At 38.3% G+C, this 17,081-nt stretch overlaps 1 protein-coding gene across 1 annotated transcript in view; it reads left to right on the forward strand.

Annotated features, from left to right (window-relative positions):
* WDPCP (WD repeat containing planar cell polarity effector) overlaps positions 1-17,081 on the forward strand; it is a gene marked incomplete at both ends in the record, with an annotated part of 133,043 nt that overhangs the window by 81,288 nt on the left and 34,674 nt on the right. The window contains 1 exon segment of the mRNA XM_079532782.1: positions 2,191-2,314. Coding sequence (XP_079388908.1) covers positions 2,191-2,314 — 124 coding nt within the window.

The following is a 17,081-nucleotide window of genomic DNA, read 5'->3' on the forward strand; positions in this document are numbered from 1 at the left end:
TTGAATACACTGTCCTCTGCTGCCTCCTTTAGGATTATAGCTTTTGTCCTCGCAGTAATCTCCTGCCCCCCTGCAGTACTAGCTGGGGTCTCTCACAAGAATTGATGAATTTTAGGCTCAGCCTTGTCTCTGCTGAAGCCTGGTGTGGTGCCTTCCTCTTGATTTGCTGTGTATCTTGAAATTCAAGAGACTTCAAGATTTGAAGTGCCTTGATTTAGTGAAGGTGTTATCCTCCAGTCTAGCAGGCAGACAGCTGGGGACCAGGCATCTTTTGTGCCCAGAAAGAATACTTAGGGTTCTGGTGTGTTTGATGATAGCAAAACTCCAAAGTGTCCTACATTGCTGCCAAACCATCAACTGTCATGTTTGGGGGATTCTGATTAAAAACTCCTTGCATTGCAAACGTAGCATATCAATTCTAAATGAAACATGCTTTTAAAAGGACCCATGAAAAAGGCTGGGTTTGAAACTCTTGTAAAAAATATGCACGTTATAAATAGATGTCTGTGTGTTTCCCCCCATGCAGCTCCCTAACACTGTTTACAGCAGATGAAATTTTATTCTGTCCGGGAGTTATTCTGTGTGAATCTAACAAATTTGGCATAGTAATTTGTTTTCTTTTTTATTAGCAAAAACCCAGTGAGGCCTTTTATTTATAGTGATGTGGCAGTTATCCTTGAGATCTTTATTCTGCCTTCAACATCAAGCTGGGCTATCTAATGAATCTATAACTGTGCTGGTAGTTACTCATATTCCATCTAGGTTGGAATATTTCTGAAGTACAAAACATGCTGTCAAGAAAACAGCAAATGGCAAGAAAGTATAGCTTGTTTTTGCAAAGGTACCGCTGTATTCAATTTTAATCTAAATTGACTGCTGCTTTGAAAGAAAATACCTTTAAAGTTCAGCTTATCGTAAATCTAGACAGTAAGATAACACAAAACCTAATTTACTAACAGTTTGCCTGTGTTTCTAACACAGTACTATTAACACATTTAGTGCAATCAAACCTAATGAAATAGAATGTAACTATGCTTGGAAATAAAGAACCTTTATCACTGAATACAGAAATGGCTAGTTCAGACAAATGTTAATAGCAACAAATCAGTGAGATTTTTCTACCTAATGAGACAGTAGGTTGGTTGTATTTTGCTTTTAAAGCCCACACGAAATTCTGATTAGCAGTAGCAATTTGTGTATCTGTCTTGACAGGAGAACCAATGCTGACATAGTAAACTCTCCCTGTGACTTAGGAGTGAGACCTTCATCAGTTATTTCTGAATTTCAGTCAATTGTTTTTGTTCTAGAACCAATCTTACCAAACACTCTGGAGAAAATAATTCAATTCCAGTTGAAACGAAGGCAGTTCTGTATATAAAGTTTCATACTATGTGTTGACTATTAAGCAGAAGTCATGTAGCATAAATATAATTATTATAGTTCATCTCAACTAAGCACAGGACACGTTCAGGGGACACGAATATATGCTATGTATTTTCCTGTATTATTTATGATTCTGTATTAGAAACATGTAGTAAAATGGCTCAGAGCTATACCTGTGGAGTATACCAGTCAGAAAGTAAAGCAGATGCAGCTTCTGTAACAAAAGGGCTTTATTTTATTGATGACAAGGGAGGTTGACTCTTCTGCACACTGCAGGAGAGTCAAACCCTCAGGGTTTTTAGACCCTTTTATTTAAAGTTTTTGAAGAAGTGTTGGTTGAAGGAGGTTCCTTAGACCTCAAGGCCATCAAAAGAAAGGTTCTGTCACCTGCTGACCTAAGATATAACAATAATCCCTGAAAAACTGAACTTCATTGTTGTCTGCCTAAGAGGACATAGAAAATCTGAGATAATTTAGTTTATCTCTACTGGACAAACTTGTTCAAACTGTATTTTTCTTATGAGTCACTTTTAATTGTATGGTTCTGGTGAGAACTTGATGTGTTACAAACTTTTTCATCTTTCTGACAGCTTTTGTTGCTCAAAGTCATTGTCAACTCTGCCTCAAAATGAAAGTTAATATGCACATTTGTGTTTGTACAAGCTGTCATATTTTAATTTCATCTATCCTACAACAACATTGTGTTTCAGCAGTGTTTGAAGAATTTGACTGACTGCAAACATGAACAACCTGTTGTAATTGAAACGATTTCACTTGTTTCATTGCTGCTCTACTTAAACTCCACAGCACAGCTTGAGGCAAGCCTTGGAACCTTTTATGCTCCAACAAGACCCCTCCTGGATACAACCGTGCTGGAGTACAGGGACCCCATCAGCAGATATGCAAGAAGGTTCTTCCACCACCTGCTCAGGTGAATGACAGTTTCAACTTCTATCAACTTAAAATTAATTGCATATTTCAATAACTGCCTACTTTAATGTGGTTAGCGTTTTCCAAGAGGACCACCCCTGAAAAAAATGCATTCATTGTTACTGTTTGTTTAACTTGCACTTCATTCCTTTCAAGTACAGTATTGCAGATAGAATGCTATTCAGAGCTCTTCTGTCATCAATGCACTTAAAATGAATCAAACTTTCCCTTTTAGCTTGATGGAAAAAAGATAGCATGCTTCTGAGAGATTCACCAACTGCTTGCAGGTTAACTGTTAAAACAACTTACAGGCTTGGAGAAAACTTCAAGTTTAAATAGATGCAAATGAGCAATGTCTGATCCAAGACGTTTTGTCTTTGCATTTTGTCACTGTCAACCTCAGAGGTCTCAAATATAAATTTGTATTCCAGTCATTTTGAGTACAGTTTAAGATCTAAAAGTCTGCGCCAGTCAATTATACAACACTGGAGAAGTCATCATACCAAATTCAGTTAGAATTTATATTACCCTGATATACTGCTATTCTTTTCCTTGTATCCTGGGTACATCAATAGCATAAATTCTGATCTACTGTAACTGTCAATATGCAGCAGTTTGATCTTTTCATGTGTTCAACCACAAATACAAATGATACGTTCCCTCCGAGAATTATTCATCGAGTGAAAATACGGAGAAATTATGTTCTGAATAATAACCCAAATGTTTGTAGAGCCTTGTTGAGGAGGGGTCTAGATGGATATGGTGAGAAGACTTGCAATGCTTCGTTTTTCTGTGTGCCAGCCAAATCATATACGTCGTCTGTGTATGCAAAGCCAGGAACTGCAAGTTATTTTGATGGTACAATACACGCTTCTTCCAAAACTTAAAGAGAAATAATTTATCCTGTCATATAAATTTTTAGTGAGTCTGAACAGGATCAGCTTTCTGCTAAACGGGTCCATACCCATGGGAAATTATTCTAAGTAGAAGAGTGTTCCAAATATTTGCATAATATGTACCAGCCCTTACTGGAGTTTTCTTCATAGATGTGGCCACAATACCAGGTACAATCTCTGCCTTTGCCTTTGTCCTAGAAACCAGCAGGGAAGGTTTGTTGCTGCCGTGGCCAACTGTAATGGCTGAGGGCCAGTTGCCTGCAGAGGACAGACGCGGAAAGAATGCCTCAGAGATTGCTGAGAGGTGTAGTAACTATAGTGCACTTACATCTGCTGGAGAAAGGTGTATTCCCTCTGACTCAGGATTTGCTTCGAAATGCTAGCAGGCATGCAGAGGCACGGGGCCCTGGCTGAGCTTCCAGCCCTTGGGGCTGCTCAACACAGCTGAAATGCTGTCTCAATCTCTCTAGCAGACAAGAAGCTTCAGTGCCAGAGTGCTGCCTGGACAATATGGGACACAGACCAGAGATGTATGGGAGAGTCTCCCCGTGTCTTTTACCTCCACTATAAAGCAGCCTTGTAAGAATCTACTTTATGCAGTATTTTGGAACAAATGAATGTTATTTTGCTGTTTCCCTCTTGTCAAAGGGATTTGTATTCAACTGAATCAAAGTGATAGGATCATGTGATTGCTGCAGAACAGATGGTAACGCTTAAAGCTTATCTGAAAAGACATAATCTAAGTACAAAATGAAATGTTCAAAAATGGCAGATTTATCTGATATAAAGCAAGGAAATCATGTCCAGGGATGATCTTTATTGTATTAAAGTGACTGTGCCTTAATTGGTATTTATTTCCTTTTAGATGTTTTCTTAAGTGACCAGAATTATTTGAATGTAGGCTAAACTGACCGTGCTGCTGATCTGTTGGAGAAATGGTGAACCAGCTGGATGATTCTGGGAGAGAGAAGGTCATCTAGGCCAATTCTCCCAGTGTCTGGGAAAATCATAGGGAAGCACAATGCTCACTAATTTGTCTAGGCATGCAGAAGCTACAGCCTCTGCTGTTATAACCTTCTCTGAGGAGCCAAGCAAGGCTAGCCATTCCTGCCAGTCTGCATTTATGAGTGTGGAGAGAGTTCTGCTCTTGTCTTCTTGGATCACCATGTCTTGCCCAACAGGACAGTGGAAATTGAGTAGTCTCCCCTGTACCTGTTTGTTAGAAATGGCAACTCTATGTGGATGCCAGGAGGGCTGCATTTAAAGTCAGTTACACACTCTGTATCTCAAGCCTTGTTATTCAATCCATTCTCTTTTTTAGCCATATTTGCTTGGCACTAAATACCTGCATGCTAGTTACGAATAGTTAATGAATCTTTTCACAGCGAATTTGTGCTACCACGATATGTATGCAGGACTAAACAAAATAATAGCAAAATAAAAGCAAGAAGGCTTGAATGCAGATGCACTGTGAATAGTCAGTGTAGTTTGATGCAGCACTAGGGGACATTTGTTGCCCTCTTGTGAACATTTCCTAAAAGCTAAATAATCACTTTGTTCCCTGTTGCAGCAAGGGATGGAGGAAACACAGTGGTTCCTAAATTGTACGGCTGAGAATGAAAAAGTGTTTCCGAAATACTGTAGGATCTTCCACAATTCCTTTGGGCTTCAGAAAAAAGCAAGCAACATATTCACAGAAGGGAAATGTAGAAGATAAGGAGCTGAAAGACACTGAGAGCCAGAAACTCGGAAGGGGGTTTGGAAAGGTGAGGAAAGAGGGGTTAGGAGCAAAAGGTAGGGAAATGAGGACAAAGGACTAAAGACAGATAAGGGGCCAAACAGAGCAATACAAAAGAGTAGAGTGGTAGTACAGATCGAAAGAGAATAAGACAGTGTAGGGTGTGTGTTGGGCTGCAGAGGAGACCAGAAGCATAAGGAATGGACAGAAGAGGGTGTAGTTTTTAATACAAGATTAAAATATTAAAATGCTTGTATGTTTCTAGATCTAAATCTGAAAAATGCTCAGATAAACAGAAGTGTTCACCCCCTCCCCACCCCCACCAGCTTTCTTTTGAATGCCCCACCAATCTGCCTTAAGCCTTTTCTAGAAGGACCCGCTCTTGGGAGAGAAATATTAATTCGTTCTACATGCTGAGACAATCTTTGACCTGCCTGCTGAGTCTGCCAAAAAGGTGCCAGTTATTGTACTTTTTAAGGTACGAGTGTCTGTACTTACTAGAATTGAGAAATGCAGTCACCTTTTCAAAAAGGCTATCCTCACCTCGTAATAATCATGAGCCAATGATTTTAATCTTTACTGCAGTCTGAAAGGTTTTATATATAGTTGAACATAACTGGCAACATCCATTTTCACATTATCAGTGAGATTATGGGCTAAGTATTTTTCTACCATCAGTTTCTAGAAAAAAAGAAAAAGAACAGTGTGATGGTAGGTCCTATGAACCATGTGAAGGCACTCTGTAACTACAGGCTGTAGTACAAGATGGGTTAGAACATGGTGCAGCAGCCTGAGATGGGCATAATCTTCAGCTTCTACTAAAATAGAGATACAGAGCTTCGCTGGCATAGGTCCTGAATAAAGAATATGGAATATCTCCAAAAACAGGCGTTCAGTATACAGAATTAAAATTAAAGGCCTCTTAATTATATGCCAAGAATCCATTACAACAGTATTTATAGAATGAGTAATAATTTTCATTTTAAATTCTTATCTATAATTAAAAAATACAGGAACTGAATTGTAAATGTAAACCTATATCTTAGGTGTTCCTTGCCACTTGAGTAGCATTCCTGTATTTTATTATGATGTCACTACCTATAATAATATAATGCATTATATCATTATGTAAAATGTTGAGCAGAGGTGGATTTATTAGGAAGCCTTGGGAGCTGTAACCTTCTTGCCCCCACCCTTTTGTTGTGCACTGCCTACTAAGTGTATTTGTGTAATGGGGGAGTGGCTGCACAACCACCTCCTGCTTCTGTGTAACAGCCTCATCTGGCCATGTACAGAACGTGGAATGAGATGGAAGAGCTTTTCATTCGTTAACTATGGCATCGCTGACTCATGGCTTTGCTTCACTCTGATCAAGCATTTGTAAATTGTACTTGCCATATTTTCTAATGCATGAAATTATCTTGCTTGTTTAACACACACACGCAGGCACAAACACATGCCTGCCCTGTTTTATTCAAACCTTTCTGCCTCTTTCAAACAGACAGTGAAAAAAATAACATACCATGAGCTGGAAGCAAAGGCTGGATTGGCAAGTAAAGGCTGAAATGCAGTTGGGAGGTCGGAGAATTAGAATTAGAATGTGCAGCTCCATGTTTCTGCTGTTTTGTTCATGTGTTTCTGAACATACAATTTAATGATCTGGGGTTTTTTTTTGTTTGTTTGTTTGTTTTTTTCATGGAAAAACACTAAAATCAAAACCATTTGGACCTTATAATCTGATAATTCCATTATCCACCCCTCTTCCACCAGCTTCAAGGACAAATACGATTCTTTATGAAGCAAAGCTCTATCCTAAATATCGGGATGATGCATTTGTCTTTTTCAAGAGTGAAGTGCAGTTCTGATCACATCTACTGACATAATTTTGAATATATTCACAGAAATATTCTGCTTTGTCCAAGTCTAAAATTGAAAGTGATGTGTTTCTGCTGTTACTGGTTTTATTCCTTCATAGATCTTCTCAAAAGTCTTGTATACTCTTCTCAATATTCAGTATTGGTTAAATGCAAAGAAGAGTTAAGCTACATACTGGCAGAACATGCATGAAATACAGGAGGTGAGAAAGTAGGTGATCCTTAGTATCAAGGGACATATGTTTCTGGTCAGTACTGGGTTTTGTGAATCACTTTGCTATTCAAGAGTTGTGAAGTGCACCACTATACTACCTGACATGATTATTTGACGTAGTTATCGCTTACTTCCAAGACAACCTTTGGGAAACTAAAATAGAGCTCTTTCCCTCTGCAGCAAGATCACTTACACAGTATGAACTAACCCTTTGTAAGAGGTTCTTGTATCTCTAAACTGCGATCTGCAAAGTAGGTGTGCACCGCGAGTGTTCCATCCTAAACAGGACCCCCAAATCAAAAGGTGAGAAAACGCCTAGACTTCATAGTAATTCCTCATCCCATTTGCTGCCAACTGTATGGAACTGAGGGACAAAGTCATTAAAGAGCTTTTATGATCCTTTTAAAGAGCACCCTAAAAGTAGAATCTATAATTATATTGGTACATAGTGTGTCACGAAATATGTATAAACATTAATGATGACATGATTCAGGACTGAGAATGTCTTTTATATTCATAAGGTAACCTATTAGGCATTAAATTATGCCTTCAGATAAAATGACCACTGATGTCAGTCAGGTTCTCTATGGTGGCCACATGAGCAGAATTCATCTCCACAGGAGTAAGTTCAGTAGCAGCGTTTTGACTAAAGTAGCACCTTCTGGAGAGAACTTTGAACAGTCATTTTTTGTCATCTTGCCAGAACGATCAAAACCAAAGGTTTTCATATTGCCATGGCACTGATAAATGAGAACTTCAATGGCTGTGATGGACCTGCACATGAATAGATCCCCTGGTCATGCTTCTTGACCCGTTTGTGAAACATGAAATAAAGGCACCTATTCAATGGAACTAGATAATTTTTTAGTTAAAGAGATATTTAAATCTCAGGAAAAGTTTAGAATATCTTTGCTTCATCCTATGTTGCTAATGATTTTTTTTTTTTAATTAAGCCACCTCCACAACAGGTTTCATTTTCAGTTAGATGCTTTGATGCCACAGAAACGGCTTCAGGATTTAATTCTCTAGTGACAATCACAATGTGAAAAAAAATTGAGCAAACTATCATGAAAAAAATGCAAATAACGTGACATCATTACTTGAGAACAAAATCCCTTGAAGACAAAATGCAAGAAAACTCCTTCAGAGATTTGGGCCAAGATATTCTTCTGAACCAGATGGAAGACATTGCTCGGAGGATGGGACAGGTGGCCCTTTTGGCACATTTAGAATAGTCCCAGAGCTACTCTGCAGTGGAGCAACTTCCCCCAGCCACAATTGACTGGCTGCTTGGTGGTCTGAAGTGTCAGAACTCTTCCAAATCTCTGCCTCATCCCCACCCCTGAGGCTGCACTTTAAAAAAAAAAAATAAGAGGAAAACAAAATAGCCATACTGGATTAATGTTCTTTGTGCCAAGGCTATTCCCACATGCCGGCTAACGTATTAAGTATTACTACTTTTAGAAGCTGAGTGCAAATGGCAACCATTATTTTGTTGTGCTGTGTTATGTAACTGATAATCTGCCCTCATAAAGTCTTTCTGTACATTTCTGTACATTTCTTTCTGTACAACTGTGCAAGTCCCCTAAAGTCTGAGGGGCTTTGGGCATACATCAATTGTGAAAACAATACAAAAATGTACCATATTCGTGGATGAAAACCCAAGAATAAGTTCTTACCAACATAGCTTCATATTTAAGTTGCCCCAGTAAGCAAGCCTCAGCTTTTCATTATATGTCAATGTCATCATTTACTCCTTCCTCAACAACATAGTCACTGATGATGATTTCCGGAGTGACGCTCAAATACCTCTTCTTGAGGTCCTGACCAGGAACCTTAATTTAAACTGTTTTGTTTTTTTTCCTTGCAATCTTTCCACCCTGATTCATGTCTCATCTCTTTACTATGACATTTTTTCTCCATTCATCTTCAGAACCTTCCTGAATCCCACCATCACAATTCACTTTCCTGTGGACCATCTGACAATATTCTGTCTTAAGCTCTGCTCGTGAGATCAGAACAGAACAAACCTTGGCAATCTGTAATCTCTTTGTTGCAAAAATTGTTTTTTTTTTTTCCTAGAAGAGCTTCATCTTTCTTATTATTCTCCCTCTTGCATTCAGTGTCCTCCAAGAAGTGCTAATTGAACAGTCATATAACCCTCGACCCCTGTCCTCAAATGCAGAGCTCCCTTTTATTGTTCTTAAGAACTTCTTAAGTAAAATTTAGAAGAAAAGTCAGCAATAGTCAGTTGTCCAATAACTGAATGTAGCACCCTGGGAGCTCACCTCACCTCTCTGAACTCAATCATGTAGCATTTGGATGTCCTACACACTTATCTGTGCTGTGGTTAGCAGAAGGATGTGGGCACCCAAAGGATGAGTAATCCCACTGAAGGAAGATATCTATGATAAGCACGAAGAATCAAATGTCTGCCTATCTCTGTCAATTAACTATAAAGGAAGCCTACCTGATTAGCCATGTAAAAATGAGCTATTTGAAGATAAACGAAATGATTTGCACTGTAAATGTCTAGCTCCTCTATCTCATTATTAGTGGCCAGTTATCAGAAAGGTAAGTGTTCAGGTATAGTTATTGTAATAGAAGGATCGCGGTACAAAGCCTAAAAAAAATATTTGAAGGGTTCACAGACAGATACAGAAACCTGGTAGGCACACAGATCTCTTTTGAAATTCCCCTCAAGCCAGTTGACCAGGATAGAAGTGGGTAGGGGCATTTCTTTTTACAACCATTTGACCTTTGAAGACCTTTTAGGAATTTATCTCACCAAAATGTCTTAAAGACAAAAAGATATCATAGGGCAAGAGAACCTTTTTGCAGATAGATAATTCAATAGAAGGTAAGAAACAGAGTAAAAGATCAGTGTCTCACTGAGTAGAAGTCACCAAACTTGGGTATAGCAGACCCATACACATAAGTAATGTGGAAAAGGAGCAAATAGTAAGGTGCCAGTATTTGCTAATGATCATGAATTATTCGGATTAGTAAAAATAACAGCAAAATTACTTCACAGGACTCAGTTACATAGTGTCAAAATAATAGAAATTAAAGTTTGATGTAAAGCAGTTCAGACTGAAGCACGTGGCAAGGCATGACTTCCAACTTCATGTGTAAAATGGTTGAGTATGAGATTCTTTGTGAAGAGAAGTTTAGTCATATAACTGATGGTCAATTCAGCACTCAACACAAGCATGGAATGCCAGGAATTTTTAGAAAAACTAGAAAAAACCAATGAACTTCAGTTTGCCTGAATCATGAATATGGTGTATGGTTTTGGAGTCCTATGATCTGCAAGAGGATGTAGTAGAACTCGAAGAGCTGTAGGAAGGATAGCTGGGGTGATTAAAGACATGCAGGGGATGACTGAACAGAACTCCTCAAGCTATAGAAGAGTCAACTGAGAGACAGATCTATTAAATCATCAGTATTAGGGAGAAAGAGGACAGTAAATGAGTGTCTCTGCTTCTTCTAGAACAAAAAACTAGGGGTCATCAAGCAAAACTAGTATGTGGCAGGTTCAAAATGAAGTGATTCTTGACATAGCATATAATTAAACTATGAAGCTCCTTGCCACTGGATGTTATGGATGGTAGAACTGCACGTGAGTTCAAAGGGGAGATACAGGAAAGAGAAATTCACTGAGGAATACCAGCGTAGAAACCACCTATAGCTCAGAGAGTCACTGAATCACAAATCGTGAGGATTACTAAAGTAAGTATCACCTTAGGCTTGCCTAGTTGTTACATTCTCTCCTAGGTGCCTACCTATTGGTATGATGCTATGTTAGATTTGTCTTTGGTCTAAGCAAATGGTCATTCTTACCATTTTTGTTCTTGTATGTGATATCCTACAGAAAAGAAGAAAAAAAAAAGCAAAACATTATTAGTTTCCATTTGCTCCCCAAAAATATGCCAAAATTCACATGACAGAGTTCTACAAAGTGTATTTTCTGGCTCTCCTGTCTGTATTTGTTGTATTGGAGTTCTTTTGTGTGGAAATTGTACGAACATTCCCACTGCATTATTTTAGTATAAGATAAAGTATTGCTATTGACAAACCTAAACAGAATATGTAAGTAATGCTGTAACTGAGCTGTAACTCAACGGGTGATTCAAAGTTTGGTCTTGCAACAGGACTTTATAAATAGCTATTTATCCTTAGGCAGCCAGTTTTTAGAAAATATTGAGCTAATATATTTTCTCTGGGAATTCTTAGCATTAAGAGCATGCATCTTATCTAACATCAGGCATGAGGGAGAACTGGCCCTGCACTTTGTGGAAAGTCAAGGAGGAAAAGGATATGTTCTTCCTAACTTTAATACCAAATTTCCATCTGCTGCAGATTGAAATTGCAGACATATCATACATATACAATTGAGGTTTATAATAGACGCAGCAACTCATCCTTAACCATTGCAATGATACTGGGCCTCTGTTATAGAGCTGTCTTTAGTGTGTAGACATGCTGATATGTTTGCTCAATAAAATACAACTTTCAAGGCACACTGTTAAATTTACATGATCACCAGAGTAAGAGGTATAAAGCTGGAACAGAAGAAGAGAAAAGACTTAGTGCAATAAAGGCTAGGATTTAACAGATGGGATTGCGTACAATAAATGTGAAATAACAGGTGTCATTGACTCTTATCAGCATTTTTAATGAACATCTGTTTTTAGCCCGGAGTACTTTGGAAGAGTATGTTGGAGTGTGTCTGTATTTAAAGATAAAGGTAGGCTGTTGAGAAGTTGCTGAGTGGTAGGAGGTTGGGGAATGGAGGGGTTGGTGTGAGGTGGTGGTGGTTGTTGGGTGTGTGTTAGTCGCAAAGTAGAGAAACCCGAAGGAAACCTTCTGTGAAGAAATTGTAACAGAAGGAAATATTGCTATGGCAACAAAATATTTTTGCTTGAAGGAAAATGAGTATGAAAAAGGAAGTACAGAGTGTGGGAAATTCAAAGGAAGTACACATTGTGAGAGAAAAGAACAGAATACAGATTAAAAAGAAATAAACCATCCTAGTTTAAATTCATATAGTATTAAGTTATAGTAGGAAAAAATTGTTGTTCTCCAGACTTTAATAGCAATAGGTAATAAAAATCCTAGACCACTTGACATGTACAAAGGAATTATTCTACGTATTCTATGTTAATACGTATTTCTACATATTCTGTGTTAAAACAATGCTGTTTCTTGAACAGTTCTTCTCTTGAAAGGTTAACCCCATTCTGCAAGAGCCCAGACTAACATGTCTGACCATCATTGAATGGGAAATGTACAGCAAATGTTTGTAGAATCATAATCTGTTAAATAATATTTCTTAGGTTTAGACATAGGACCGTCATAGACATAGTTTTAAATTGGTGCTCTTTTATAGTTAATTGAGAAAAGGGCAGGAAATAAATGATGTCACCTCCAGAGCTAGAGCTTCTAATTGTTCTAGTTCTAATTGTTTCATACATCTGGACTGCTTCTTATAAACATGTACTGTAAAAGTTTAACTGCTAACTTCTTACTAGACTCCTTCAAAAATTACCTTACTTCACCTGAAAATCTGACTTAAAAGTGCCTGAACTACTTTTCTTTGAACCCAAAGTCTGTTCTGAGAAGAAGCGTGTTTGCTTACCAGAATCACCTCAGCTGTTTCACACAGACACATCTGATTTCTTAGACCTGAATCCTACAAGATAGGAATCACAGTGTAAGATCCTTTTTTTTTTTTTCAGGTTGGGAATGTCTTCAAGATTCACCACTTGTTACAGCGCTGCAGGGCTTTCTCTGGACAGGGAGTCACGTTGTCTGGCTCTACTTATTAACTTTCTCTTTCCTCCTATTTTTTTAATTTGGTTGGTTTGTTTTTGCATTTCCTTGCTCCATACCAGAGGGTACCCTTTGATGTGCAGGGCATTTTGTTCTATGCCAAACAATCTATAAAGCTATAGGTGTACTTCCTTATGTTGGCAGATACCTAATTTGGCAGTATAGCTCCAGTAGCCGAGGTTTTCGAGTGGCTTCAGATATCTATGCTCACTTGAACTTTTTTCAGTCACTCATGAACTTTTCCTTGAGGCATATCCATGCAGGACGACCTTTGAAGGGCTGCGTAAGAGTTTTTTAACAAGTCGCTCAGGTCCCAAATTCAGTATTTCACTTAGCACGTCCGTGTTTAGGACCCACAGAAAATTGTAGGTTGTAAACCACATGTTAATGCTCCGCTAAATTTGGGCCTAAAGAGATGTATACATTATACCTGGACGACGTTTAGAGCTTCAATACACAGAGCACAATTTAGAAGATTATGCCCTTGACTCACATACGTGTAGATCTGGTGGCTGTTTCTCCATGGCCCTATTGGTGTGCTCTGCAGCTCTTTCCTGTCATTGTATTAGAATATCTTAGGAGGCAACAAGGTTGTGGGCCCCACAACCTTGAAGCATAATGGCGTGACTTTATCAAAATAGTGCAAAAGTACAGCAGTTATGCTCTGCCATTCAGCAAATGCACTACTTAACACCAAACACAGTCTGCATTGATTCTTGCTTCAGCCATCGTTGGATGGGAGCTGAGAGCAACCTGCTGGGGAAGGGCACTCTTCAGAGTTAACTGAAACTTGACTTCAAAATATCTCCTTGAAGGTCAATAGAATTTCAGGGCTGTCATAGTCATATACCTGAAGGTGTTTAAGCTGTATTCTGCAGTGCAGCTACAAGTCTAAATTAATGGCTTTATGTTCAACAGTTGGTTAAAAACCATGCCATTCCTATTTAAAATCAACCACTTAGCAACCTAGCCACACACTTTTTACATTCTTTAACCAGATAATCTAATTATTCTGGCTCAGAATTCCACTGAACAGAGTTCAGAGTCATTTTACAGACGTTGTTCTTTATTTTAATATTGTCTAATTTAAAAGGGAAAAAAAAAAATCAGATAATAACTTTTTTTTTTTTTTTAGGGAAAAAAAAAGCATGAAAACCATTTCTGTTCCAAAAATTGCTGATATGAGAACTTATGGGAAACAGCTTCTTTTATGAATAATTATTATTATTGTGTTTAAGAAATGGGCAAGATGCCTAGAAATTGAATGAAAGAATGAGCTATTAAATTGAAATATTAAATGAAATAACTGAATTAAAAGTGATCACATAAACCCTGCAGTAAATGTTGGGAGCTGTAGCTGATTGAACATATTTCCATCATCTGTTTTGTATGCTTAAATACAATTGCCTGATGTAAGTAAACACTTGATTGATATTCTGAATACTTTAAAATCTGCATATGCATCACAGAATACTGAACAATTAAAACTTAATTTCAGCATAGTTTGATTGCATGTAAATTATTTCAATATTCTTTTTTTTTTCTGTTCTGTTTGCTCTGTGCATATTTAATATTCACTTTTTGAATGCATATCACCCTTGATTGGACTGCGAGATGAGGAGGACTCTGAAATTTCTTCCACTAAAAAGGATTGCCTTATAAATGCTATTTGTGCCACAGCTCTTCCCCGGCAGATTATTTTCTAAATGTTGTGTACCCTTATTGAAGACAAGGAAGAAAACGGCTGCAACCTTCCTTTATCAGCCCAGCACATGGAATATGCTTACATGGTCGATGGGCATGTCTAAGAAGGCTTGTTGGTTGTAACTAGTCCCTAAAGAAATGTTTCCATCTTTCCTGCACTACACTTCTCTCTTGCTTGCATGAGCTCTCTCTCTTCCCTTCATCTTCCTTGTTTTTTTTTTTTCTCATTCCCAGACTTCTTCTTATGTGTTTTAGTATTATAGATAAATATTTTTAAGTTGACCATTTTCAGCCTGGAAAACCTATCTCTGTCTTTAAGTGCCCAATCTGAATTTCCATTGCTGTGACATGCAAATGACAAAATTCTCCTTTTTGAGATGTTTGCAAAACTTACTATTTAAATGCTTTATTTAAAAAGAAAACAAATAATTGTGGCTTTCCTGGCATCTTTTCAGCTCTGTCACGTTCTCAGAAGGCACATAGACAGAATGCACATAGCCACGCTGCCACGGGAGATCTGGCTTCTTCTCTGTCCTCACCATTCTTGCCCCTGTTATGCTTGTCATACCACTTCTGTTACCCCCTGCTTCTTTGCCCATAAAATAGATGCACTAACAGCTAACCTTTTGGAGGTTTGTAAGATAGGGAGAAAGATCATGTAAGAGTGTGTAATAACAATATTACTTTACTAGAGGGGAATTTAGATTTCTTATTGTATGTGCTAAACAGCTCGCAGAGAGATGTTTTCCTATCTGACCCGTATACTTAATCTCAGTTTGTGGGTTTTAATCTTGAAGGTCAGATTTCTGTTGGCTCTCGCTTTGACCAAACAAGTTGGTTTGCAGGCAGATTTCCTTATCTCTCTTTTTTCTTAAGGAGGTGTAGGTCTTGATTGCTGGAGTTATTGTGAAGTAAGCGGTAAGTAACAAGGTGGAGGAGAGGGGGGAAGACATGCATTTCAGGACCAGGCTTCTCACGACAAAGCATGCCTTTAAAAGAGGTGTTATGAGCTTGAGATCTCTCTCCTGCTGGGCAGGACTCTCTGTAATTGTTTCTGTAGAATAAGAACAACTCAGCTTCCATGAAAAAAGACTCAAAATAACAAGTGTTTTCTAGTAAGAATAGCTTAAAAAAACCTGGATATTCTTGGCTGCTTTAATGCGGTTTGCCTAAGTAATGCAAACTTGTCATCCTTGTTTGAAACCTCCACCGTATTTTAAAGCAATTCCATGTCTAATAATTTATGAAGTGTCTGTGATTGTTATTTCCAGCTCTCTTGGTTAGTGAAGAGCATTTCTTTCTTGAGCAGCCCTTTCTTCCTTTCTCCCCCTCAGTACAGCTCTGAAAATAACAAGCTAACTTCACAGTTTTGTGAATAGGGGCCATAATGAGACCAAAGTGTATATGTTGATTAAAGGGGAAAAAATGTTGAAATCTTTGTGAAACAGTGAAGAACTGACAGCTTTTGGGCCATGACTCTGTTCTGCAGGAGAATCAAAAGGAAAAGTTACTTTACATTTTTTAGTGCAAGCATTTTTGCTTTGCTAAAGCGAATGTCATTCGAATAGTCTGTATGGTTCTAACTTTGGAAAAACAGAATTATGATGGTGACTTTTTTTAGCTGGTTGTAAAGCCTGTTTCGGTCTGGTTTCCAATTTTGCCTCTAAGTACTAAGAATGTAGATTTAACTCGTAATTGAAAAGAAACATGTGCCAGAAGAAGATAAACATGATTGCTATTTAAGATACACATATCTTAACATGTGCTTAATTGTCTTAATTAAAGCAAAGCTTTAGAAGCATCTTTACAACACAGTGCATTTTACTGGAAAACCCTTCATAGAAAGCTCGTTGAAAAAATTCAGAGATAATAGATGTGCATGGTAGGACAATGGACACTGTTCTTTCCCTGGTGATCAAGAGGTTAATGTTGCTTCATCTCTTCCCCTCCCTGAAACAGGTTCTGTGAGGAGGGCTGCAGATTAGTGCTTGGAAGACACAGCACAGAGATTACCTCTGGGGAGGACAGGGCTCCTCACTCCAGGTCTCTTTTCCTACTTAAGCTAAAATATTATATGCCTTCTTGTCGCAAATGTTATTCCCTGCAGAAGAGTCCTCAACAGCTCTATCTTGCCATTTGCTGAATCATTTGAAATGTGTAGTGGAAGAGGGGAGAGCAATAAGGCTATAGCAAGAGGAAGGTAGGGAACCACTTAGGCTTTGGACAGAAGCAGGAATTGCAATATGGGACAAAATAGGGAACTCCTTCGCCTACCCGGGGAAAGGAAGATGCCCAGGTTTCCTTTCATGCTAGCCTTAGGAAGAACTACAGCATTTCCTAAGATACCTTCAACGTGCAGAATTCTATACATACTGACATCTGTATGATGCTGTCTGACAGCATACACTGAGAGAGCACAAACTACACCTTTTTGTCGTGGAAAAATTACAGTGGGATATCCCATGGAGATAAAGAAAGTGTCTCCTTCCCAGACTTCAAGCATCAAC

The sequence above is a fragment of the Tetrao urogallus genome, assembly GCF_951394365.1.
Source record: "Tetrao urogallus genome assembly, chromosome: 2".
Lineage (NCBI taxonomy): Eukaryota > Metazoa > Chordata > Aves > Galliformes > Phasianidae > Tetrao > Tetrao urogallus.